This window comes from Oryctolagus cuniculus, chromosome 17 (genome assembly GCF_051225735.1).
Source record: "Oryctolagus cuniculus isolate XC-2025 breed Fujian yellow rabbit chromosome 17, ASM5122573v1, whole genome shotgun sequence".
Taxonomy (NCBI): Eukaryota; Metazoa; Chordata; class Mammalia; order Lagomorpha; family Leporidae; genus Oryctolagus; species Oryctolagus cuniculus.
This window is the reverse complement of record NC_142883.1, coordinates 20,216,184-20,243,282: the sequence shown is the minus strand read 5'-3', so window position 1 is coordinate 20,243,282 and position 27,099 is coordinate 20,216,184. Positions and strand designations below refer to the sequence as shown.

The 27,099-nt window shown below is 50.3% G+C and overlaps 1 protein-coding gene and 1 pseudogene across 2 annotated transcripts; one reads left to right on the top strand and one right to left on the bottom strand.

Moving 5' to 3' along the window:
• Window positions 1–314: 314 nt before the first annotated feature.
• On the bottom strand, window positions 315–27,076 carry RETREG3 (reticulophagy regulator family member 3). Of its 2 annotated transcripts, none has more exons than XM_002719403.6 (9): window positions 26,598–27,076; window positions 10,524–10,630; window positions 8,685–8,715; window positions 7,647–7,773; window positions 6,906–6,990; window positions 5,415–5,552; window positions 3,828–3,910; window positions 2,779–2,911; window positions 315–2,439 (listed from the first exon to the last, which is right to left on the bottom strand). In XM_002719403.6, exons 1-9 carry the CDS (start codon window positions 27,074–27,076, stop codon window positions 1,985–1,987), a joined length of 1,638 nt encoding a protein of 545 aa, XP_002719449.4. In that variant the 3' UTR covers window positions 315–1,984. The 2 variants fall into 2 exon arrangements, with proteins under 2 accessions (XP_002719449.4, XP_089173898.1); XM_089317772.1 differs by lacking the exon at window positions 26,598–27,076 and adding an exon at window positions 26,027–26,049.
• On the top strand, window positions 15,924–16,621 carry LOC100350351 (large ribosomal subunit protein eL19 pseudogene; annotated as a pseudogene).
• Window positions 27,077–27,099: the final 23 nt, after the last annotated feature.

The following is a 27,099-nucleotide window of genomic DNA, read 5'->3' as shown; positions in this document are numbered from 1 at the left end:
CCGAAATAAGCATTTCTAGTTTCTGAGGTCATCGGAACGCCAAAGAGCAGCTGCCCTTGACGCTCACAGAATCCGGAGGAGGGGCATGGCGCCTGTGAAACCCGCGCTGGTCTCCCCCCAAAGGGGGGATGGCGCTGCAGGCTGAATGCCAGCCACTCTCAGGTCTGCGCTCTCCAAGGAGGGCGTGGCCTCATACTTGTGACTGCCCTGGCCTGGCCACCACAAGGGAAAAGGGGGATGAGCAGGTGGGTCCCTCATACCTGAGCTTCCGCTTAGGCTGTCACAGGGGGACATCATTCAGCATCAGTCTCTTAGAAGATTGTTCTCATATAAGATTTATTCCCCAGCACCCACCCACCCCCAGTTCACAGTGGAGGACTAAGGAGATTCAGAGCAGGATCCCCAGGTACAAGAAACACCTTCCAAAGGTTTTGCTCTCTTTCCTTCCCTCCCTCTTGCTAACTCCCAAGGCCTGAAGCTACACACACTCATGCAAACACACAACACCCCACTTCCCGTTTTTTGCACACCAGCACTCACCTATAAGACATCCAGGCCCTGGGAAGAGCGAAGGTGTCCAAAGCCTGTCTGAGGACCCCGGAGTGGGGAGATGCCACTCCCCTTAATCTTCACACGAAGGTAAGTGACCAGAAGCAGGCACCTAGCTCTTCCCTTCTCACCGTTAACTACTTGCACGCCCTGGCCTCTACCTCATCCACTAACCAAGGGCAAACGTTTGCACACCCCCACCTGCAGCACGTGGAAATGAGCTCTGTCCAAGATCCTTCACTCAAGGATGGGAGTGCGGGGGGCGGGGTGGTCCCTGAGGATCAGCAGAGGGTTGATGCAGAGGGGAAGAGGATGGAAGAGTTTGGCTTGAGCTCTGACCGAGGAGGCAGAGGCTGTAGACTGGCACAGGTTTACAACCGATGATCGTTTTTGGGTTTTGTTTCACATGATTTCACTAGGGGCTGCGGAACGGATGCCCCTCAGAGGGGTCTCTGCTGATTACAGACACAGACTTGCTAACGGCCATCCTTAAAGGAGGCCCTGCCAAGTGAGGAAGCAGCAACAAATAAAGGAAAAGAGCAGAATAAAGAGTACGGACAGCTGGTGCCGAAGAGCTGGTAGCTCCCGGGCGAACCCACGGAGCCGTGTGTAAAGTGCTACTCCGCCGTCCCCCGGGGAATTATTGCTTCTCCAGAGGAGGACCCTAAGAAATGGGTGTGGTATTGCTTTGCTCACTGCTCAGGCTGATGGTCAAACAGAGCCAGGGGTCAGCAGCACCAAGACAACCATGTAGCTCCAGAAGATTCAGCGAGCCCTCGGGATACAGAGGCACTCCCGAACCCTCCTGGCCAGCTGACCGCCGTGGCCCTACGTGGTGTAGGGGAGGCCCAGCCCCACATCCTATTCACATTTCTTAAATTTCACAAGTGAATTAGGCCCTGGGACTGAGGCATCCAGAAATGGGGACGGCTGGGGGAAGTGGGGGCAGGTCTGCACAGCAGAACCAAAGGACAAGCTGGCTTGAAAAAACAAGCTGTGTTTCAACGAAAGATGACAACAACTCTGCCTCTTCTCTGGCTGCTGCCTGACTCTGGGGAGCAATGAGGGGAGGAAGGAAGGGATGCGATCTTCTGTCACGAGGGTCCCAGAGGACCCACTCCTGAAAGCAAACAGCAGCACCACCTCAGAGGGGAACCAATGTCCCTGACTACCTTGTTCCCCAAAGTACCATCGTGATGGACAGACGCCTGCCTGGGGGGAGCACACTCTTCAGTGACTGAGCACACAAACAGGCGTCCAGCTGCTAACAGGGGAGTGAGTGTCTGCTCTGAGAAGGCCTCTGAGCATCAGCCAGGCCACCCAGCATACAAATATAATTCAGGGGATGGGACCTGGGTTATTCCTTTGCCCCGTCACCTTATGCGGGATGGGGAGAAGAAAACTAAACCATATGACCTCCAAAGGGAGTCCTGTCTCAGTGGCTCCTGGAACTCGCAGGGTCCATCTGATTCAGCTCCGACTGGTCCAGAAGTTCAAAGTCATCTCCCTCAGCATCAGTGTCCAGGTCTGAAGTGGGGGCCTGGAGGAAGCCTCTTGGCCTCCGGGGAGGAGGGCCAGACGGACCTGGCTGGGAGGCCCCTGACAAGGCCAGCTGGATCATGCCCTGGGAGACCAGACTGGCAAGGCTGCTCGTGAGGTTGGATCCTACAGGCAGGGCACCAAGCAGGAGCTCTGGCAGTGCAGCCTCATCCCGGCTGGCGGGGGGCGCCTGGGGCTCCTCGGCCCCTGGCGGGGACCGGTACATCAAGCTGGGCATCCCAATGCTCGTGTCATCCTCGTCATCCAGGCCAGCAGGGTCCACATTAATGGAAGGGAAGTCGGGAAGGTCTCTGGCAAAGGATTCCTCTGGATCACTGTGACCATCCAGCTCTGGGAGAATACAGGGGAGTTTGAGACATGGCAGCCACCTGGCCCTCTCCGTGCCCCAGCGCTACAAAAACAAAACAAAAAACCCCACACGACTGCTTTTCCCACTGTGGATTTCAGAGTAAAGCAAAATCCACGGGGCTGCTTGGCTTCCCCCTCCACTTAGGGACTGGGGGCTACAGAAGCAGGGGTGATGCCATGCTGGCTGCACCTGCAGCCCTCCGGCTGCTCGGCCACGCGATCAGAACACGGGAGAAGCAGCAGCACTGGGCTCCTCTGTCCAGGGAAGCTTCGAGGCAGCAGTCAGAGCCTTTATCAGCCCAAGGCAAAGGTTCCCCTCACCTTCAGAGCCTTCTGTTAGAGGTGTTTGGCCCCTTGAAAGATTGAACGTGCCATTGTCTGTACAGGAGACCTCGGCATCCGAGTGCTCAGAGTCTGTGATGGCCAATTCCCTGGCAACAGCAGAATCATCGAGCTTAGGAAAAGAAGAGACCAACAAGCCTGAGGAGAGGATGCCGTTAGGACCGGGAGCAGCCCGCAGGGACAGCTGAACGAGTGCGCTGTTCCCAAGTGCTACCCTAGGACACAGACCAACCAGGGACAGATGGATGCTTTAGTATAAATCTTGACCTCTTTTAGGCTGCTTCCTCAAAGGAAACCCTCTTACTCATCAGCCTCTTACACACAGAAGAAAAGCAGACTTGGCGGTCAATGCACTGCTTACTGTTAAGCAGGTGGCTGCTTTTCGCAGGTGACCAGTAGGACACACATGCTGCCCAGACCTCAGGGTGGATTAGGCTGTTTAAAACATGATCACTTCAGGGGTGGCACTGTGGTGCAGTGGGCTAAGCTGCCACCTGCTAAGCCAGCAACCCATATGAGCGCCAGTGAGTCCTGGCTGCTCCACTTTTGATCAGCTCCCTGCTAATGCACCTGGGAAAGCAGCAGATGGTGGCCCAAGTACTTGAGCCCCTGCCATCCACCTAGGAGACCAGGATGGAGTTTTTGGCCTGGCCTGGCCCAGTCTTGGCCATTGCAGCCATTTGGGGAATGAAACAGCAGACAGAAGAACTCTCTCTCCCCGGGTTCTTTCTGTAATTCTGCATTTCAAATAAACAAATCAATCTTCAAACTTCAGTAGTTCTTCCACGAAAGTGAGTGAAAGGAGACACAGACCCGGTGTTTTGGTCACCAGGCTCCAACTGCGATGTAGGATACCGAGCCCCAGTGTCACTCCAGCTGCTTTCCTGGTCAGTGCTCTGGGGAACCAGGGAAGTCTAGGGCCTTGGAAAGCCCAGGAGCAGCCTGAAACCTGGCTCCTGCCTACGTGAGCTGCCAGAAGGGTGGAGGGGAGTACAGAAAACCGGCCGGTGGAGCAGCTCCCAGAGTACCTGAGGACAGAAGGCAGCCAGCTCCTCTTCACTGTCACTGTGGCTGTCCATGGCCCGTTCCGGATGCAGAGCTCTGCGGCGCACTGTGTGGAAACAGCAGATGGCTTTGATGCCTTCCCACCAGGGCACGAACCCCTCTGGACCTCCAAGGCATGAAATCAGCAATACAAGGAAGAGCCCGTCTGCGTATGGCCCTGAGCCTAAGGACAAGGCTGGTGAGCGGGACACAGCAGGGTCCGCTCCTCCAACATCCCTTCCTCCAGCCCTGGCACATTTCCATTCTGGTCAGAGGACCAACTACTAGGCTTGCCAACAATTCTCAGAATGGGCCGGGACAGGGCAAAGGCAGTGAGTGGACACCATCACAGAGAGGGTGAATTGAGGTGCCACCCGGGTTAAGTGAGGCTTTTGTGGGGTAGGTGTGTGGTGCAGTGGCTAAGCAGCCACTAGGCACACGGGCACCCCAGGCTGCAGTGCCAGTACACATCCTGGCTGTCCTTCCAGTCCAACTTCTAATGCTCACCCTGGGAGGCAGCAGGTGATGACACAAGTACGTAGGTGCCTGCCACCCACATGGGGGACCCAGGTTGAGTTTCTGGCTCCTGACTTCAGCCTAGCCCAACCTTGCCTGTTGCGGACACATACGGAGTGAACCAGCAGATGGCAGCAGATGGAAGCGCTCTCTCTCTTTCAAATAAAATGGAAATTGAAAAAATAAATTCTTCTAAAATCTGGCTTTTAGGGGCTGGCACTGTGGCATGGCTGGTAAGGCCACCGCCTTTAGTGCTGGCATCCCATATGGATGCTGATTTGAGTCCTGGCTGCTCCACTTCCCATCCAGCTCTCTACTATGGCCTTGGAAAGCAGTAGAAGTGGCCCAAGTCCTTGGCCCCTGCATCCACGTGGGAAACCCGGAAGAAGCTCCTGGCTCCTGGCTTCAGACCAGCCTAGCTGCTGCAGCCATCTGGGGTGTGAACCTGCAGATGGAAAATCTTTCTCTGTCTCTCTCCTCTCTCTCTCTATAACTCTTTCAAATAAACAAACACATCTTTAAAAAAAAAAAATTAAATACCTCACCCGATAAGGCCACAGAGGGAAAGGTTCCCACTGCTTGGTTCGTGTGCTGGCTACGACACAGCTGTCCTCAGAGCAGCAATTTTAATTAGCTTTGGAAGGCAGCTCTCAGTAGTGAAAAGAGACCAGGTTCAGGAGCTGAGAAGACCCACCCTGGCTTTCTATGAGCCTCTGCTTCCTCAGCTGGACAAGGAGGCCACCTCCCACCTCTCGAGATGGTTGCAAAGCTTTAATGAAGTGACAGGCGCAGCCGCCGCACAGTGACCGAGTCCATGGAAAGCGCTCTATAAGGAGCAGCCAACACGAGGGACAGCTTCGCTGTCTGCCCTTTGGTCAAGCCGGGAGAGCTTTCCTCCGCCTTGTTTAAAACGGCCAGCCAGCAGAGGACTCCCTGGGACAGAAGACGGCTTTTTCTTAACACTTCTGCTTTCAGGACTAGGATGTCAACCTGGTGGCTTCCTTCTCTGCCCCGAACTGCCCAAGGGAAAAGAAGCCTCCCCACGTGCCACTTACATTGTCTTTCTCTCTGCTTGGACATCATGTAGCCACGGACACTGAAGTCCAGCCGCTGCAAGGCCGGCCTCAGCCGCACGTACGCTCGATCCCACAGTCGGTGGTATACAGCAAGGGGCCATGTCATGACGGTTACAACTGAGAGCAAGACAGGGAAACAGGTAGCAAAATGGAGAAGGGGCTACAAAAACCAATCCCAACTGTCCCTGTGCCCTGTGTCCTTAGGGCTTCAACACTTAGTGTGAACTAGGTCTCTCTAATTCTTGTGGTCAGTGAAGGCAGGGATTTGCACAGCCACCCACAGGGCCCAGCACAGGGCCGTACCCAGCAGAGCACACTGCTGACAGGCCAAGGGCAGAGCCAGGCAGTGTGGCCATTTGCATACGGGTGTCACGAGCCATGAGCAAAGCTAAATGACAGCAATGCCTCAGCAGCTACACAACAAACCACACGGGATTCTGATATATAAGGGGCACAGCCCCAACAAGCAGAGCGATTTACAAACATGCAGTGGGTGGGGGCAGTGTTCCAGGGTGAACAGAACCCAGCAGAGGAACCCGGGAGTTATGTTCTGCTGACCCGAATAATTCCCTACTTAAACGGGGACATGCAGTTCGAGTACAGCTGGTAATACAATACATGTGACTGGACCCTCATCAGCTTCTAAAATCAAGTTTTAAGAAATGGACCTTAAGGGTCCATTTCATTGTGGCACAGGGGGTTAAAGCTGCTGCCTGTGCTAACTGCACCCCCTATCAGAGCACCAGTTTGAGCCCTGGCTACTCTGCTTCTGATCCAGCTTCCTGCTACTGCATCCTGGGAGGCAGCAGATGATGGCCCAAGTGCTTGGCCCCTGCACCCATGTGGGAGACCCGGATGGAGCAGGCTCCTAGCTTCAGCCTGGCCCAGCCCTGGCTGTTGTGGGTGGTTTCTCCCCCAGCTCTGCCTTTCAAGTAGATGAAAATAAATATATTTTTTTAAACTTAAAACAGACTCTATATGTGGGAATCCAGTTCTAGGTGAGAGGAAAGATATTTTTAAGATACTAACCAGTTCATAAAAATATGAAAAGGTCATTTTTGGGGCCAATGCTGTGGTGCAGCAGGTTAAAACCCCAGCATCCCATATGGGTGCTGGTTCAAGTCCTGACTGCTCCACTTCCAATCCAGCTCCCTGTTAATGTGCCTGGGAAGGTGGTGGAAGATGACCTAAGTGCTTGGGCCCCTGCATTCACGTGGGAGACCTGGAAAAGCTCCTGGCTCCTGGCTTCAGCTCAGCTCAGCTCCTGCCGTGGTGGCCATGTGGGGAGTGAACCGGCGGATGGAAGAGCTCTCTCTCTCCCTCAGTCTCTACCTCTCTAACTCTTTCAAATAAATAAATCTTTTTTAAAAAGAAAACGTCATTTCCTCAAGAACCAAAATATTATTCTCCCTAGAGCCAGAGCTGGCTGACACCGGAAGCGCCCGTGGAAGAGGTGTGTGCCATACTCACGCATCAGATAGGAGAGCAGGAGCCCAGGGACGTAGCGGCCCAAGACGGCCAGAAAGGTCAGAATCCCACAGCTCAGCAAGCAGAACTGGAGGAAGGAAAGACACAGTATTAAGTTTCTGCCATGTGGCAGGGGCCTGGGTGGGGACAGGGCAGGGGGTGAGGTGGGTGGAGATGTGACTCCAGATGGACATGTCAGAAGGACAGACACAGCCACTCCTGCACCCAGTGCTGATTCGGTTTGGGAGGAAAAGGAGGACACCCCTTCTACTCAAACTCCTTTTATGTAGCTAACCCCATAGGGCTGCACCTTCCATGCCGCAAACCTGGTTCGTACAGGACTTAGCCAAAAATTCTCTCTGAAAGCAAGCGTTGGTGTTGGGTTTTTTTTTTTTTAAGTCAAAGTGAGAAACAAACCAAAAACAAAACAAAAAAAAAACAACAATCAAAAAAACCCAACAACCTACCACATGTTTAAAATGACACAGGATGCACACGAGCAAGCTTTCTTTCCCATCTCGGGGCAGAAACATGGCCTAATCCAAGCGGTCAGCACACCTACCGAGGGCTCACCGTGGCCTAGTGCTGAACGGGCTGATCAGAAGCCCCGCCTACCACTTCCCTTGGGCTCTGTGACATGTCACAGCCTCTTCTTTCTTGCATACACAGTAAAGGAGCTGTTTCAGTTTAGCATGGACTGGACTGAGACGCTAGAGAGGAAAGTGAGAAAGGGAAGAGTCTTACCTTGCCTGGGTTTTGCTTTTTGAAAAGCAAAAGATTCCTTATGAAAATGGTCCCACTAACCCAGACTTCAGCTACGTGGTGGCAGAGCTCGGGCACGCTGAGCAACCGAGGATGCACAAAGCCCCAGCTACGGGAGAGAGAAGGGGGAGCTGTGAAAGGAGGGTGCTGAGGGCCCCCCCATCTGGCTGTGCAGGCAGCCAGGGCTTCCGGTTTGAAGAGGGGCTGGGGAGACTGGTCCCAGGTGCTCTGGAGGTGAAGCGTGACTTTCCTCTTGGTTTACCAAGTTGAAACTTGAATTTGGGGACTAGGAAGTCAAACTTGTTCTGACAACCCCACCCTATGAGAAAACAGCCCAATCCACGTGTGTAAACCTGCCACCCGATCCAAGGCCCTGGAAATACATGTCTCCCTGCACTCAGACCATTGCAATTCACTGTGATTGCAATCCAGGGAGCAAAGGAAAGCGCAGCCTGACGGACAGCACTGCTGCTGGGGTGTGGGGGGAGCAGTGGTGTACGTGCCCCTCAGAGAGAAATAAATAAAGCAAAACCAAAACAAACCACAGCAGAGAAAATTCCTCGGATCAAACTTCAGGGGTGGATGAACCGAGGCATGCAAGCAGGAGCTCCAAGACACAGGCGGAATCTTTGGCGTTGGCTGATGCCAGGAACCAGTGTGTTTTCTGACCGGGGACTTTAAATAGCCAGAGGTCACAGAAAACACTGCCCGGCCTGGCAGAAAAGCCAAGAGGCAGACGGACTGAGCCGCCTCTCGGTTTTCACACTGGGGCTGGACAATGGCGTGAGTTCCCTGGCGCGTCAGGTTATGGGGCACTGGACCTCCTCCTGTAAGGGTCACAGCACGTCGGCCCTCTCAACAGGCTGCCGCCTCAACATGAGGCTTTGTTAAAACGATTATTTGGAACAGATCCGGTTCTCAGCTTACACTGTGTCTAGAACACAGGTTAACAACATGTAACCAGCATAGTACGAGGATCAATCAGAGCAACGACAAAGGGATTTAGTTAGTGTTCCATACCTCTCAGTGTCTAATGCGTCGGGTCTTGGCACTACAATATTAAAACAAACACCAGCATTAGTTGGTAGGGAAAACTAAACACGAGGATGTTATGCTGTTGGTCTGACAGCTCAAGTTTTAATAGGTTTGGGGGAAGAGAAAACAGTAATAGTCAATAAAAAGGAGACACCATGTTACACTATCAGTGTTAGGGAGTGGCAAACAAGGGAACAATGGCTTATGCCTGTTCCTTTCTTGCTGTTGGGCCGGGGGTGGAGGGAAGAGGGAGGGGGTCCCCTTCTAGTTACCTCAGCTGACAGCCGAGGTGCACGAGAAAACACTCTATCCCCGAGCGTGTCTGGGTCATCTATGTACTTTAGGTGCCAGGCCACCTGGCATGTTGTAACAACTCCCGTCCTAGAAATCTGCTGCTCCTTCTTGTTGGTATTTTTTTGTTTGTTTCCTCTTTTTTTCCTGTTCTAATTTAAGGGACCCATTATCTACCCCCAAACAATACAGTCTTTTGACATTCACCAGTCATCAACCAAGCATGTAAACTACATGATTTCTTGAGGTCTCCATAAAATAGGATGGGAGTGTATTTAAAAGTTGTAGGCACTCTGGTCTGAATATGCTGCCAGTACCTCAAAATTAACATCTTCCTCATCCTCCCAAGCAAGCAAAGTCCCCTGCCTGCCCCGCCTCTCTGCTGTGTGCCCTTCTTCTCCGACCTTTAAGACCTTAACAAACTCTTCTGACCCCATCCAACTGTTCACCGGTCTGGATGTACCTTCCTTCTTCGTGCCCTTCGACCATCCAACATTGGCATTCAGACACTCCTCTCACAAGGACACTGCCACAAGGCCCTGACAGGCACCCCCTTCCCTTCTTCTCTTTCCACGTGGTCCTAAAAAAATGCTAGCAAACTAATCATTTTTGTCACCTCAGCAGACGACTCCAATTTTAAGACTCTCCAATACCACCCACTACCTATAAGATAAAGTCTAAATTTTCAAGTTCCAATTCAAGGCTTTATAAGATCTAACCCTAATATAGTTCTATTTCCTAGCTCTCCATTGTTTCTTATTTTTTAAAAAAAGATTCATTTATTTGAAAGTCATCTAGCTTTCTCTTTACTGAACTCTTGATTCTAACCAAAATGATCAATTCTCTGCTCTCAGGATAGGTTTTGCAACTTTGTGCTTATTAGGTTAATGGAGGTATGGCCCTGCCTGGAAACACTTTTCTCTCCACCTGTCCAAATCTTTTGACTTCATTCAAGGCTTGAGCAAGGGCCAACATACACGACAAATATTTTGATCACACACTGCAATGAGACACCTCTGGTACTGCTCTGTAACTGTCACTTAACTTTTCATATGTTTATGTGTATAAAATCTTTTAAAAAGAAACTTTATCTCAGGGCATTTCTGTAACTTACAATGTCTAGCTTAGTGCTATACAAATTTTAAAAAATAAAAATTAGATTAAAACAACTTCAAAGAAATCCCTGAGAGGTAAATTGATATTGCTTCAGGGATAAAGATGTGGTATCCAAAAACAAGAATTGTTAAAAAATGAAATAAAAACTTAAGGATTACTTATTCCTCAGGGCAACTGTGTTGGCAAGAATACCGCATATGGTGACTACAAATTTCCTGAGCTTAATGACAATGGGGAAGGCTGAACCAGCTCTCAGGAACCGCAGTGCAGCACAAGCCTCTAGGTGTCTCCTGAAGCAAATAGTTCAGATTTCAAATGACAGCCCCAGCTCAACACCACCACAGGCACCCCCAACACTAAAGGTGGAGGCAGGACGAGGCCATGTCCACTCTGACTGCTCTAAGTGCTCCACCTCACCTTTTATCTCAGGCCAGATCTTGTTCTTCCATTGATCAATACACACAATGATCATCAGACCAAACGCGAGCAAAAACACGAGACGAAGGGACGTCAGTGCAAAGAACCTGTAGAAAAGGAAAAACAGGAGACACATCTGGTTACTTCCAGAAAGATCACGTGGGCACAGTACAGGCTGTATAATGAACAGACTTCAGTTCCAGAGGGGGTTTTTGTTGGTGTAGTTCTGACACTGACGAGACACTTTGGGTAAATCACGTCAACATTCTGGACCTCAGCAATCTTACCGGGGGGGCAGAGGACATAACCTGCTGCTGCGAAGGCAGAGGACTAAGTCAAATATCCTCTGAAAACTCCCTGTCGGGGCCAGCACTGTGGAGCAGTGGGTTAAGCCTGCCTGCAGTGCCAGCATCCCGTGAGTCCTGGCTGCTCCACTTCTGATCCAGCTCCCTAATGCACCTGGGAAAGCAGGGGAGGATGGCCCAGGTGCTTGGGCCACTGAACCCACGTGAGAGACCCAAAGGAAGCTCCTGGCTTCTACATGACCCAGTCCCGGCTGATGCGGCTATCTGGGGAATGAACCAGCAGACCAGCTGATAGAATTTCTCTCTCTCTCTCTCTCTAGCTCTGCCTTCAAACAAATGAATAAATCTTAAAAACAAATAAAACCGCCCTTTCAATTTTCTAGTCTGAGATTCTCTTATTTTGGGAGTGAAATCCATCCTTGGTAACAAGTTGTTGTGACAGTGACACCTTTCAAATCTCTCTCTACCACATTAGACCTAGTACAGGACAGCAAGTGGACAGATGCATTAAATAGCATCTCAGCGGGGGCAGGCATTCGGTCTGCGGTTAAGACGCTACTGCTTTTTTTTTTTTTCTTTTTTTGATCCGCCATCTGCGGTGGGCCTGCCACCAGGATACAGATCTTCGTAAAAACCTTTATGGGGAACACCATCGCACTCAAGGTTGAACCCTCGATACAATAGAAAATGCAAAGGCCAAAATCCAGGATAAGGAAGGAATTCCTCCTGATCAGCAAAGACTGATCTTTGCTGGCAAGCAACTGGAAGATGGACAGACTTTATCTGACTACAACATTCAAAAGGAGTTACTCTTCACCTTGTGTTGAGACCTCGTGGTGGTGCCAAGGAAAGGAAGAAGTCTTATACCACTCCCAAGAAGAATAGACATAAGAGAAAGAAGGTTAAGTTGAGGGCCAGCGCTGTGGCATAGTGGGTTAAAGCCCTGGCCTGCAGCACTGGCATCCCATATGGGCGCCGGTTCTAGTCCAGGCTGCTCCTCTTCCGATCCAGCTCTTTGCTATGGCCTGGGAAGGCAGTAGAAGATGGCCCAAGTCCTAGGGCCCCTGCACCTGTGTGGGAGACTCGAAGACGCTCCTGGCTCCTGGCTTTGGATTGGCGCAGCTCTGGCCGTTGCGGCCAACTGGGGAGTAAACCAGCGGATGGAAGACCTCTCTCTTTTTCTCTCTCTCTCTCTGCCTCTCCTTCTCTCTCTGTATAACTCTGATTTGCAAATAAATAAATCTTTAAAAAAAAAAAAGGTCAAGTTTGTTGTCCTGAAGTACTCTAAGGTGGACGAGAATCAGTCGCCTGTGTGGCGAGTGCCCTTCAGAAGAACGTGGTGCTGGCGTGTTTGTGGCCAGCCACTTCGACAGACATTACTGTGGCAGATGTTGTCTGACTTACTGCTTCAACAAACCAGAAGACAAGTAACTGTATAGGAGAAGTTAATAAAATACATTAACATACCAAAAAAAAAAAAAAAAAAAGACGTTACTTAGGATGCCTGCATCCCGCGTCTAAGTGCCTGAGTTTAAGTCTGGCCCCACCTCCAACTCCAGTCTCCTGCCAATGTGCTTCTGGAAAGGCGGCACGTGCTGGCTAAGGCAGTTAAGACCTTGCCACCCAGGTGGGAGACCCAGCTTGAATTTTCAGCTCCTGGCTCTGGCCTGGCCCAGCCTTTGTGGTTGTGGGTGTTTGGGGAGTGACCTGGTAGATGGGAGACTGAGTTTTGTATCTCTCTGCCTTTCAAATAAATAAAAATAGATTCAAAAACTTATAACTGTTTCATTCAATTAAATATCTTTTTACAGATGAAGAAATTGAAGTCCCCAAAAGTAAAATAACTTAAATCCACATAGAACGTTCCAAAGCTTGTCAGGCACTTCATTGAAGAACCCAAGTGTCTAAGGTTGGCTAAATCCCCACTCCTGTTTTATTGAAAATAAAACATACAAAAAAAAAAAAAGCATCTTTAAAATATCAATGCTTGGGGCCGGTGCTGTGGCATAGAGGGTAAAGCTGTTGCCTGCAGTGCCGGTTCAAGATCCGGCTGCTCCACTTCTGGTGGAGCTGGAGGTCCAGCTCTCTGCTATGACCTGGGAAAGCAGCAGAAGATGGCCCAAGTGCTTGGGCTCCTGTACTCGGGTGGCAGACCCAGAAAGAGCTCCTGGCACCTGGCTTCAGATCAGCCCAGCTCCAGCCATTGCACCATTTGGGGAGTGAACTAGTGGATGGAAGATCTCTCTCTCTGCCTCTGCATCTCCGTTACTCTGCCTTTAAATACATAAATAAATCTTTTTTTTAAGATTTTTTTTAAATTTATTTGACAGGTAGAGTTACAGACAGTGAGAGAGAGAGAGACAGAAAGGTCTTCCTTCCGTTGGTTCACCCCCCAATGGCCACCACAGCCGGCACACTGCACCAATCCGAAGCCAGGAGCCAGGTGCTTCCTCCTGGTCTCCCATGCAGGTGCGGGGCCCAAGCACTTGGGCCATCCTCCACTGCCCTCTCGGGCCACAGCAGAGAGCTGGACTGGAAGAGGAGCAACTGGGACTAGAACCCAGGGGCCATATGGGATTCCGGCGCCGCAGGTGGAGGATTAGCCAAGTGAGCCACGGCGCCGGCCCCAATAAATAAATCTTTAAAAAAAAATAAAATATCAATGCTTTTCAAACTTGCAAAAACTTGAAAAGGAGAGAACATTTTGCGAGGCCAGAATTATCCTGATACTGAAATCAAGGATATGAGAAAATTTCAGTCTAATATCCCTTATGAATCCAGATGGGAAAAATTTTCAATAAAACAGGAGTGGGGATGTAGCCAACCTTAGACACTGGGGTTCTTCAATGAAGTGCCTGAGTGCAATCCCCACTCCAGCTCCTGAATCCAGCTTCCAGCCAGTGCAGACCCTGGGAGGCAGCAGTGGTGATAGCCCAAATGCTTGGGTTCCTAGTTCCTATACTGGAGACTTCGCTTGAGTTCCCAGCTCTCAGCTCCCAGCTCTGGCCCTAGCCCAGCTCTGGCCACTGTGGACATCTGGGAACAGTCCCAGCAGATGGGAGCACTCTCTCTGCCCATCTGTCTAGCCCATCTCTCTACCTCTCAAAAAAAATTTTTTTAAATCTTCAATAAAATACCAGCAAACTAAAGTCAGCAGCGTATTGGAAGTAGTGCACACTCTGACCAAGAGGTCTATATCCAAGACTGCAAGGGCAACTCTAGAGATAGAAATCAATATATGTAATGTGCCCCATCAATAAAATGAAAGAAGAGCTAGTTCCTACTCGAAGGAACCAACCACAAAGATATTTATGAACTACTGGGAAATCTGAATGCTGGTAGTACAGTGACGATATTAAGGAATCAGTGTAACTTTTTTTTAAGATTTATTTTATTTATTCAAAAGACAGAGTTACAGAGAGAGGTAGAGCCAGAGCCAGAGACAGGTCTTCCATTCCGCTGGTTTACTCCCCAAATGACTGCAACAGTGAGAGCTGAGCTGATCTGAAGCCAGGAGCTCCCTCCAGGTCTCCAACACAGGTGCAGGAGCCCAAGGACTTGGGCCATCTTCTACTGCTTTCCCAGGCCACAGCAGAGAGCTAGATCAGAAGAGGAGCAGCCGGGACTAGAATCGGTGCCCATATGGGTGCTGGCACTACAGGCTGGGGCTTTAACCCATTGCACCACAGTGCCGGCCCCAGAATCAGTGTAACTTTAAGTTTGATGTTAGAGTAATTGTATATTTAAAGAATCATGATCTTTTAGAGACACATACTAAAATATTTACAAATGAAATATTATGAAGTCTGGGAGTTGCTTCAAAATAAAGGTTTGACAAGGGGCAGGGTATGAAAGTAATTGAGAAAGACTGCTGCGAGTAGAAAATCCCTGAAGCTGGATGATGGGCACATAGGACTCTTTATGTAAACTATTCTCTCTACCTCTGTACATGTTTGAAATCTTTCACAGTAAAATTCTTAAACCAACCAACCAAAAACCAATTCTTGAGGCTAGTGTTGTGCTGCGGCATGTTAAGATGCCAGCTTGCAATGCTAGCATCCCATATCGGAGCGCTGGTTCGAGTCCTGGCTACTCCACTTCCAGTGTAGCTTTCTGCTAATGCACCTGGGAAAGCAGTCGAAGATGGCCCAAGTGCTTGGGCCCCTGCACCCATGTGGGAGACCCGGATGGAGTTTCTGGCTCCAGGCTTCAGCCTGGCCCCACCCTGGCTGCTGCAGTCATTTGGGGAGTGAACCAGCAGATGGAGGTGCTAGCTCACTCTCTCACTCGCTCTCTCCTCTCTCCGATGCTCTGCCTTTCAAATCAGTCAATCAATCTTGAAACAAGCGCGTTTTTCTGACTCCATTATTCCACCCACATGCCTCTCCGGCAGTGCCCTGTGGGGCGTCCGCAGTCCAGGGCTGGCCGGGAGCTCACTGTGCCAGTCCAGGGGTAAGCAAACATTTGGGAACTTGCACAGCAACCTCACCAGGGAATTTTCAATCTAATACTGGATCTGGGCTTATATTTTCTATATCTTTTTTTTTTCATTTTTCTGCAACTCATTTATTTTGTATCTGATTTGTAACAGCCTGAAGGGAAAACACATCACTAGTTTTTCACATGTATCATGTGACCCTGAATAAATTAGTTTATTTAATAAATTAATTATGTTAATAACAAATCTTACTGGGTTGTTTGTGGGTATGAAAAACAACATATCTAATCACTTATAAAGTATTACACTAGATCTTGGCCAAAAAGCAAAGATACAAGGTACCTCATAAATGCTTAGCATGTCCATTCAATTTTATAAAGTAACAGTATTACTATTATTACAGCAACTGATCAAGCAAGGGTAAGCACCACCGAGGCTGGGGCTGGCCTTGCGGTACAGCAGGCTAAGCTGCTGCCTGTCATGCCGGCGTCCCACACGAGTCCCAGCTGCTGTTTCTCAGCCAGCTCCCTGTCCGTGCACCTGAGGATGGCCCAGGTGCTTGGGCCCCTGCATCCACGAGGGAGAACCAAAAGAAGCTCCTGGCTCCTGGCTTCCGCCTGGCCCAGCCCTGACCATTGTGGCCGCTGGGGAGTGAACAGGCAGATGGAAGACCTCTGTCTCTCCCTTCCCACCCTTCTCTCTGTAACTCTGCCTTTCAAATAAATAGAATATTTTTAAAAATTGGAGTTCTTCCTTTCACCGCCGCGGCCGCAGCCATGAGCATGCTCAGGCTTCAGAAGAGGCTCGCCTCCAGCTTCCTCCGCTGTGGCAAGAAGGTCTGGTTAGACCCCAGTGAGACCAACGAAATCACCAATGCCAACTCCCGTCAGCAGATCTGGAAGCTGATCAAAGATGGGCTGATCATCCGCAAACCTGTAACTGTCCATTCCCGGGCTCGGTGCCGGAAAAACACCTTGGCACGTGGGAAGGGCAGGCATATGGGCACAGGTAAGCCCACAGGCAATGCCCGGATGCTGGAGAAGGTGACCTGGATGAGAGGACGCGGATTTTGCGCCGGCTGCTCAGATGTTGTGAATCTAAGACTGACCACCACATGTACCACAGCCTGACCTGAAGGTGAAGGGAAACGTGTTCAAGGACAAGCGGATCCTCATGGGACACATCCACGAGCTGAAGGCGGACAAGGCCCACAAGAAGCTGCTGGCTGACCAGGCTGAGGCCCGCAGGTCGAAGACCAAGGAGGCCCGCAAGCGCAGAGAGGAGCGCCTTCAGGCCAAGAAGGAGGAGATCGAGACTGTCCAAGGAGGAGGAGACCAAGAAATGAAGAGAAACGACGCCCCACCCCCCACCCCCGTCTGTACATAGTGGCCTCGGGGATTGTCGCGGGTCGGTCATCAAAATAAAACACGTCTTTATCCGAAAAAAAAAAATTTAACCAAGGTTCGATTATAAATAGATCAGTCTGTAATGACCTCTTGAAACCATGACCTAGGCCAGCGCTACAGCTCACTTGGCTAATCCTCCACCTGCGGCACCGGCATACCGGGTTCTAGTCCTGGTTGCTCCTCTTCCAATTAAGCTCTCTGCTGTGACCCAGGAAGGCAGTGGAGGATGGCCCAAGTGCTTGGGCCCTGCACCCGCATGGGAGACCAGGAGGAAACACCTGGCTCCTGGCTTCGGATCGGCGCAGCACCGGCCACAGCGGCCATTGGGGGGTGAACCAACGGAAAGGAAGACCTTTGTCTCTGTCTCTGTCTACTCTGCCTGTCAAAACAAACAAACAAACCATGACCTAAGAAGAATACGAAGAGAATAACTCCCATATTATAAAAAAAAAAAACCTTTATCTGTGCATTATATGAATATACACATACACAGGGAGTGGCAAATTTTTAGTCCCCAGACATTTTTGTTGATAATAATAAATTATTAATTTTGTATGTTACTCAATTAAGCTATACAATTTTAATTAATTAATTTATTTCAGAGACAGAGAGCTCCCATCCACTGGTTCATTCTCCAAATGCCCACAATAGCCAGGGTAAGGCCAGGCTGATGTCAGGAGCCAGAAACTCCATCTGGGTCTCCCTGTAAGCAGCCAGAACCCAACTATTTTATCATCATTTGCTGCCTCTCAGGTGCGTTAGCAGGAAGCTGAACAGAAGTGGAGAAGCCAGGACTTGAACAGACACTCTGATGTGAGACACAGGTGTCCCAAGCCAGGGCTTAACCTGCTGTGCCACAAGACCCACCCCAATGCAGGCACGTTAAATGCCAGGACAAATGCCCACCCCAGTATTTTTTAATTAAAAAAAAAATGTATTTGAAAAGCAGCATTACAGAGAGGAAGAGTGAGAGAGACCTTTCATTCACTGGTTCACTCTCTAAATGGCTGCAACAGCTGGGGCTGGGCCAAGCCGAAGCTAGGAGCCTGGAGCTGCTCTGGGTCTCCCAAGTGGGTGCAGGAGCCCAAGCACTTGGGCCATCTTTCCCAGGTGCATTAGCAGTGAGCTAGATTGGAAGTTGAGCAGACGGGTCTCAAACTGGCACCGATATGAAATGCCAGTGTCATGGGCGGAGGCTTACCCTGCTATGACACAACACTGGCCCCAGTATAATTTTTTAAAATAACAATTTTTAAAATCATACAAAGACTAAGGGATGGAAGGAAAACAGAATTTGGAAATGCAGTCACCAATGACAACCCCATTGCAATTTTTCCATCCCACTGTAATTACATATGAGATTAAAGATTGAAAGCAGCTTAACAGAAATAAGCCTCTGGAGCTGCCCCCAGGACATTAATTTTCCCCACAAAGCCCTCAGTGCATCATCCCAACAAACAAGTAAATTTAACATGGCCGAGGATGAGGGCTGCGGAGTTCTGTACTCCCCGGGGCCACTGCCTCCCCACTCCGGCAGCAACATGTGGTGTGCCTGCCGCTCTCAACAGAGTGCTCAGAGAGCTCTCTAGGGAGGTGATCCAGACTAGCTGCACTTTGCTCTTCCCACAGCGTGGTTACGAACACAAACAGAAACTGGGGCAGGGAAAGGATATGGAGCTCATCTAGGAAGCTTGGTTTTCCAAAGATGAGGGCAATAAAAACACTTCCTCCAAGTCCTGGATGATTCCTGTAGCCTATTGCGGCCCCCACCCTCCAATCTCATAAATTACGTTTCAACCCAACATTTACTGAGTGCTATTGTACACGGAGGCCCTGGGTAAGTAGCTCTGTTACTGTAAAGAGTAAGGTATGAGCCTTGCTCTCAAGTGTATGAGGGTATGTGTGTGTTTACAACATACAACTAATATGGTAATAACAGAGAGGACATATAAACTTGGGTTTGAAACACAAATGACAAGAAAATGGAGCAAAAGAATGTGGGGAAGTAAAGAACCTCCAGATAGAAAGGATGCCGAGCTGGCAAGATCCAGCTAAGGAGTCATAAGCAGTCTGAGACTGAAAAATGAAGAACAGAGAGGGATCCACCTGGAGGGAGGAGTTAGACCAAGGGCCCCTTACGACTTAGGGCTTGGGGGCTCTACCTGCAGAAGAAGGCAAGCTGGTGGAGTGTTTTATGAACTGTGTATTTATAAAAAGGTTTATTTGTTGGAAAGGCACAGTGGAAGTGGAGCAGCTAGGACCGGAACCAGTGCTCAATAGGATGCTGGCATCACAGGCAGTGGCTTAACCTGCTGCGCCACAAGGCCGACCCCGTAAAGTGTGTATTTTTAAAAAAAAGATTTATTTATTTATTTACTTGACAGGCAGAGTGACAGAGAGAGGGAAAGACAGAAAGAGAGAGATTGATCTTCCATCCATTGGTTCACTCCCCAAATGGCTATAACAGCCAGTGCTGGGCCAGGCCAAAGCCAGGAGTCAGGAACTCCACCCTGGTCTCCCATAGGTGGCAGGGACCCAAGTACTTGGGCCGTCATTCACTAGGAAGCTGGACGGGAAGCAGAGCAGCAAGGACTTGAACGAGCGCTCTGACATAGGACACAGCTATTGCCACGCCACAATGATGACCACTGCATTGTCTGGGTTATGAAGGCTAAAATCGCATTTTCCTGAACAAGATTAGTCTTGGTCCATCGATCTGTTTTGTGCTCAGTTATATGCTTGTATTGAACAAGCCGCCCTCAGAACCTGAGAGGAAGATTTCCTGTGTGGTATAAAATAACATTTCTATGGAAAATAGCTTCTCCCAAATAGATAAAAAATTAATGGAAAGATCATCTCCAAGAGCTAGAGTTGGCCCCTCCAAGGTACTCAGACCATTACCCGCAGGGGTCTGTCAAACACCAAGTAACGTGGGAAGTGTGTGCTCCATTCCTACCCCTAAATGTAGGATTCCTAAACAGAATGGGGATATCAACCTCAGAATGAGGTTTTGGATACAATGTCATATCATGCTTGTCACTTTACAGAAGTAAGCTGAGCGTGCACCAGTTGGGGAAAAAAAAAACACCTCTGCAACTGTGCACCAGGACAAGATGTAAGGAAGGATGGCAGCCCTGCAACTGCTATTCCCGCAGGCAAAAGCTCAAGGGCAGTGCAGAACTCTGATGGGACAACAGGCAGGGCCATGATGCCGCCCGGGGGGTCAGCCGCGGCCTGTGATGCTGGCATCCCATATGGGAGCCCCAGCTCCCTCCTGATGCATCTGGGAAGGTGGCAGAAGATGGCCTAAGTATTTGGGCCCCTGCCACCCATATGGGAGACGCTGATGGAGTTCCTGGCTCCTGGGTTTGACCTGGCCCAACCTTGGCTGTTGTGGCCATCTGAGGAGGAAACCAATAAATCCACCTCTTCTTTGAATTTCAAATCAATCAATCTTAAAAAAAAGACAACAAGTAAAACATTTTCCAGCAACTGTTATCAGCATGAGAACTCTCCAAGTGAAGACAACCGTAAATACGTCAACTCTGGAATTCATATGTGACCCATTTAACTGGAGGCTGCCACAGCCCAGTAGGCCTTCTATCCATGGTAGGCTCATCTCCTTTTATTTGTCATTAAGGTTTATTTTTTCTTATTTCTAAAGGAAACAAGAAAAAATAAAAATGAAATTAGTACATCTCTATTTATGAAATAGTCCTCTGCCAAAAAAATATTTTTGTGAACCTGCATCTGATCAAGCCTTCAGCTCCAACTGCCATTTACAGGGAATTACAGAGCAGAAGGGAGCGTGGCTAAGCCACAGGGCAAAGTCAGCACATCCAGTCGGTGCTACGCGTCACAGGACCGAGGGCTTCGTCAGCATGACAGCCGCCAGCACAGCGCAGGGGCCGCATCTGATTCCCAACTCAAGCTGGTTTTTAAAAAACCAAAGTATCAGTTACATTAATGAGAAAACAGGACAGCTGAACTGTGACCAGAAATTGCTAGTATTTTCACTTGTGGTGATGGTAGTAGTTTCTTTTAAAAAGCCTATTTTTCAGACATATTTACAGATTAAATGATATTATACCCAGGATTTGCCTCAAAATGATACAGAGGGCGTGGGAAAAGAATCAGAAGACACAAAATTGGCCATAAATCAGAAAAACTTTAAGTAGGGTACATGTTAGCCCATCCCTAAAAGTTAGAGACCGTCACCCACATACTCTAAAATGTGGGCAGAGATTATTCCCGTCATTAAAAAAAATCCATATATAAGGTCACTGTGGAAGTAAATGACATACCTGGTTTTAAAACCTTTTCACTTCATAATACACAGACATGTTTTTCCACGTTGCCAGAAAAGCATGAAGAACTTTTAAAATGACTACACTATGTATATAACATTAAAGTCCCTAATTAAACTCAGATGTTTCCAGTTTCTGATATAATGAAGAAAAGCTGGACTTCATCTTGTTGAGCAGGAATCTCTGTCCCTGTGATTAACTACCTTAAGAGGAATTACTGACTCAAAAGGCATTAACTTTTCAAAATAACAGCTTTATTGGCAGAGACTGCATTCGGTAAACCTCACCATATTACATGAATTCAACAGTTTGTAGTATAGTCACAGAGCTGTGTAACTATCACCATTATCTAACGTTAGAACATTTTCATCACCCCAAAAGAAACCCTTATGCACCGACGACTCGTGTCCCTAGCCCTGGAAAAGCTATGAACTTTCAAAGTATCCCCGCACAAGCTGCCAGACTACTGAGGAAGGCTGCAACTGAAGTTCCTGCCAGCCAGGGCCCACTTTACCGTATTTGCCGAATTAAATATTATCACATTTCAAACTGGATACGCAGAAATTAGAAACTCATTGCCACTCAAATTTTTTAATTGCTCCCAAGAGTGAAATCTTAGATAATCACTGATTTCCCCCCTTTTGTAAACTGCACCTCCACTTTGAAAGGGGATAAAAACCCAATTAAACTATCATTCTAAGGAAGCAGAGCAACCTGGTATCCAGAAAGATTGTGAGACATTCTAGGACCAAATGCACTATTTTCTAGTTAATATACCGCAGTTCCAGACCGTTAGTGCAGGTACGTTAGGGTTCATTAAAATCAGAAGAGATGGCCAAATGCCTGTTTTCAAGCAAAGCAAAGAAGATGGCATTTCTTGGTCCCTTTGTTAGGGCAGAGCGAGTGTCTCAGTGGCACTTCAGAACAAAGCTTCCCAGCCTACAGGGACAGTCGGCCCATTATTGTACTGCACTTGTCACTGCCTGCTTAATGAACCAGTCACTGGTGATTTAGCAGCAAAGAATTAACCCAGCCTACATCACGTAATGATAGTTGCTGCTCGCACAAAACCAGAAATGAAACCACCTCGCTGCTCCTGCCCCGCGGGATGCTAATGAAGAGAAAGCAGCACCCTTGCAACGAGGACAGCCGACCTGCGCAAACTAAACCGAGGCCGCCTAGGGAGGCCCCCGCTGCCCAGGGCAACAGAAGCCCTCCAAACCCACCATCAGGGACACCTGCTCAGCTGTGTCCATCCACAATTCCACGAGTAACTGTTTCTTCCCACAGAAATCACACTTAAGTGGCCCTAATCGTCCATTTCCTCTTCCCCACTTCTGTTTTTCATCCAAATTCTAACCTTTTAAAACACAATTTTTGTATACCCTTAATCATTCAAGTCAGTTTTTTAGAGGGAAGAGGGCCCCCCTTTTTTTTCATTTGTGGAAACAACAGATTGCCCGCCAGTCCCCAGAAGCACAGCACAGCACAGCACAGCAGGGCCCAGCCTGCAGACTGCTGTCAGGATCCCCAGTTCACAGCCCACCCAGGATCACAGGAAGGAAAGGAGCTGGTGGTCGCCCAGCCCTGCCGGAGCGGAAGGGGAGCAGGGGGCCTGGAACTCATGCTCCTGTCCAGCGCTCGTCTGCCCTCCCCTGACAGCCAGGAGTATGACCCAACACCCAAGACTTAGTTGAACCTGTTCTTTCCTGATCCTGCCAGGACGCACGCTGGCTGTGGAGTTCTTCCCCCAGGTCTCTCAGTTACAGCTGGGGTGGAGGCTAATGAAAATGCAAGCGATCAGTCCAGAGCCAAGAACAGAGGCTGAGTGACCAGAAGTAACCCAGGCGGGAAGATTTCTGATAATTTACCATACCGTACTTGCTCTGCAACCAGAGAGATAGAAAGAACGAAACGAAAGCACTGAAACACTCCAGCTGCTGGGACCTGAGCCGATCTCTAGCTCTGACGGTTTTGTTTTTAAGATGGAAGGGGGCACAGACACAGGTACAGGAAGCCATGACAGGGAACACGGAGCACTGAGAGGTAAGAGATACCCACCTGAATCTGACTCCTATCCAATCTTCTAATGTTTCAAAAATGCCTAAAACACCCCAGTAAATGATGTGCCATTACTCACAACAGATAATGAAAGAACCGTGAAGCATTTCAGATTTGATTTTTCTAGTCCAAGTTGATGCTCCTCCCTTTCCTAAACATTTAAAATGCCTGAGAGGGGCCAGCGTTGAGGAGTTCCAGGTAATGCTGCTGCCTGCTGTGCTGGCATCCCATATGGGCACCAGTTCGAGTCCTGGCTACTCCACTTCCGATCCAGCTCTCTGCTCTGGCCTGGGAAAGCAGTGGAAGATGGCCCAAGTGCTTGGGCCCTGCACCCACACAGGAGACCCTGAAGAAGCTCCTGGCTCCTGGTTTCGGATCAGCGCAGCTCCGGCCGTTGTGGCCATTTGGGGAGTAAACCAGCAAATGGAAGACCTCTCTCTCTCTCTCTCTCTCTCTCTCCCTCCCTCCCTCCCTCCCTCCCTCTCGGCCTCTGCCTCTGCCTCTGTAACTGCCTTTCAAATAAATAAATCAAACTAAAAACCAAAACAAACAAACAAAAAACCCACAACTCTTGTTTCTCCCTCAAGTCACGCCCTCACTTCGCCATATCTCCCCACCTTCCTGGGGTGTGATGGGAATGTAGCCAGTATGGTGTTCGGGATACCCAGCTGCAAGGCCAATGATAAAGACCGATGCCAGCAATGCTTTAAGAGTCAGGAGGACAAAAAGGGGCTCTGGGTGAGAGTCTAAACAGCACTGTAAGCTTGAGGACATCCTACCCACGGCCAGCAAACTAAAGGTCAAGGGGTGGCCCAGGCAGAGCAGTTACCTGCAGGCAAACCTCCACCTCACGTCTGCTTCAGAAACCTCTCAGGAAAGGCATGTGTGAAGCCCCCACCTCAGAAACAACATCTATGCCAACAACTGCTTATTTGCATTAATCAAGTTTTGGTTTAAAATTCATTTAAATCAGAGGCAAGCATTAGGCCCAGAGGTTAAGACGCTGCTTGGGACGCCTGATCCCATATCAGACAACCTGGGTTTGCATCCCAGCTCAGCTCCCAATTCCACCTTCCTGCTAATGCACACTCTGGACTCAAGTCCCCTGACATCCATGTGGAAGGCCTGGGTTAAGTTCTGGGTTCCTGGCTTTGGTCTGGCCCAGTTCCTGGCCCACTGCAGGCAATTGGGGAGTGAACCAGAGGTTGGAAGATCCCTCTGCCTTTCAAATAAAAATAAATAAAAATTTAAAACTCAGGGCCCGCATTGTGGTGTAGCAGGTAACACTGCTGCCTGCAATGCTGGCATCCCATGTGGCTGCTAGTTGGAGTCCCAGCTGCTCCACTTCCAATCCAGCTGCCTGCTTGTGTTCCTGGGAAAGCAGTGGAAGATGGCCCAAGTGCTTAGGCCCCTGCAACCACACAGAAGACTCAAAAGAAGCTCCTGGCTCCTTGCTTCGGACCAGCCCAGCTCCAGCCATTGCAGCCACTTGGGAAGTGAACCAGCAGATGCAAGATCTCTGTCTCTCCCTCTCTATAACTCTGCCTGTCAAGTAAACAAATAAATACATTTTTTTTGACAGAGTTATAGACAGTGAGAGAAAGAGACAGACAAAAAGGTCTTCCTTCCATTGGTTCACCCCCAAATGGCCGCTACAGCTGGCGCTGCGCCTATCCAAAGCCAGGAGCCAGGTGCTCCCTCCCGGTCTCCCACGAGGGTGTAGGCACCCAAGCACCTGGGCTATCCTCCACTGCCTTCCCGGGCCACAGCAGAGAGCTGGACTGGAAGAGGAGCAGCTGGGACTAGAACCCGGTGCCCATATGGGATGCCGATGCTGCAGACGGAGGATTAACCAACTGAGCCACGGTGCCGGCCCCCAAATAAATACATTTTTTAAAAAAGATTTAAAACTTATTTAAGGGGCTGCCGTGTGCTGTAGCAGGTTAAGCCACCACCTGCCACACAGCACCCCATATGCGCACTGGTTCAACTCCCAGCTGCTGGGCTTCTGATCTAGCCCCCTTGCTAACGCACCTGGGGAAAACAGCAGATAATGGCCCAAGTGCTTGGGCCCCTGCGTCCATGTAGGAGACCCAGATAGAGTTCCTGGCTCCTGGTTTTAGCCTAGCCCAGCCTGGCCCAGCCTGGCCATTGCCGTCATTTGAGTGAACCACCGAATGGAAGATCTCTGTTTCTGTCTCTCTCTCTCCTTCCCTGTAATCCTGCCTTTCAAATAAATAAATCTTAAAAAAAAAAAAAAAAAAAAAAAACTCATTTAAATCCTCATGAAGATTTTTTTTTCCCATCAGCCAGTCATACTGACACAAATTCGTTTTATGAGAACTAACGTTCTCCCGAGAGGTATCAAACGCCCGGAATGAGGAGCTAGACATCGAGGGGAAGGAAGTGGGTCCCTCGTGTGGGGGAGGGGAGGTCAAAGAAGCATCACCAAAACACAGTGACTACCGTAGAAGAAAGTTTGTCATCCAGCTTGCTAAGGGCCCTGGAGGCAACAAATCTGCGAGAGACAGCTCTGACACCTTTAACTTGGGGCTCTTGCAGACTGGGAGAGGATTCGCTTCGAAGCTGAACACTGCCTTCCCCGCCAACGAACGTGGAATTATTTGCTCTCCAGCTCACACGCTTTAACTCGAAAATCGAGAATTCCACTGGAAAGCTAGCTTTAAAAACACACACTTTGTTTCAGGCTTGTCCCAAATGGTTTTCATTCAGTTGTCCATGCCAGTTCCCCTGGAGTTGGATCCGTAATACCTCCTTAGTTATTATTAAGTTCAAATTATGCTCGGTACAGCCTATGAACACACAAGTCCCCTGCAGGTGACCAGAGAGGAGTTGTTCGGAGAGCAGGACGCAGCGGTGCCAGTGTCGGCTCTGGTAACGCGCACACACCATCAGCTACCCTCCACCTGCTCGCTTACAAATGCTGGCTGAGGACGCCTCCCTCCCGCGTCCCCCCCACAATCACCAGCTCATCGGTGTCTCTGTTTTGTTTAAAGCTCTGGAGGTTCACACCGAGACGCGGGTTTCACCAACTTCCAGAAGTGGGCGAGCAAACCTCGAACATGCTAATTCACGCGAAGCGCTCCAGCCTGTTTGCTCCCCACACCTCCATCCGGCGCCCGTGCAAGACCTGCCTCCACTCCCGACAGGAACGACTGTGTCCGGGGCCGGTCTGCGCGGCGCCCCTGAGCAGACGGGGAAGGGGAGGCGATGGTCTCAGAGGACCACAGCGCTCCCGAGCTAGGAAGGCGCCCTCGCACAGAGCGAGCGGCTCGAGAGCGTCCCCGCAGCTGCTGCCGGGTGTGCGGGCCGAGGGCGCGGGTGCGGGTCAAGCAGGGGAGACAGCTGGAAGGGCCCCCGGGGGGAACCGGGGCGCCCAAGCCTGGAGGCGGGATGCAGTGGAAGGGGGCGAGGTAGAGAGGCAAGTGCAGAAGGGGCCAGTGCAGCGAGGACAACAGGGCAGGCAAGAGGCAGCGCCCTACGGAAACCTGACGGATTCGCGCCTCGGGGAGTTCCCGAGGGTCCAGTTCTCTCACCAGAAAGCCGCGTTCAGCCCCAGGCACCACAGGGCGCTCCTGGCCGGCCGCTCCCACACCAGGGCTGCCTGCACTCGGCTCAGGAGAGGCTCGTAGGGCCCCAGCACCTCCACCAGGGCCCGTTGCACCGCCTCCACCTGCTGGTCCCGCTCCCAGGAGCCTGACATAGCGCGGCGGCCCCGGAGAGCCGGCCCAGAAGATGGGCCCGGGGCCGCGGCCACCCCCTCTGGCTCCGCCATCTCCCCCCCGGCAGCCACAGCATCCGGGGCCGCGGCCCGACAGTCACAATAACACCGACTGCGCAGACGCGCGCCTTGGCGGCGGAGGCAGGCCTCCGGACCCGCGCGCTTGCGCACAGGCGCCAGCCCGCGCCCGCCGGGAGGCGGGGAGGACGCAGCGTCAGAGCGCGCCGAGCCCGGGCCGGAGCGGCGCACGCGCAGTCTGCTCGGCTGAAGCCAAACGAATAAGGAAGTTCTCATTGGAGCGCAGAAAGTTCGCGGGT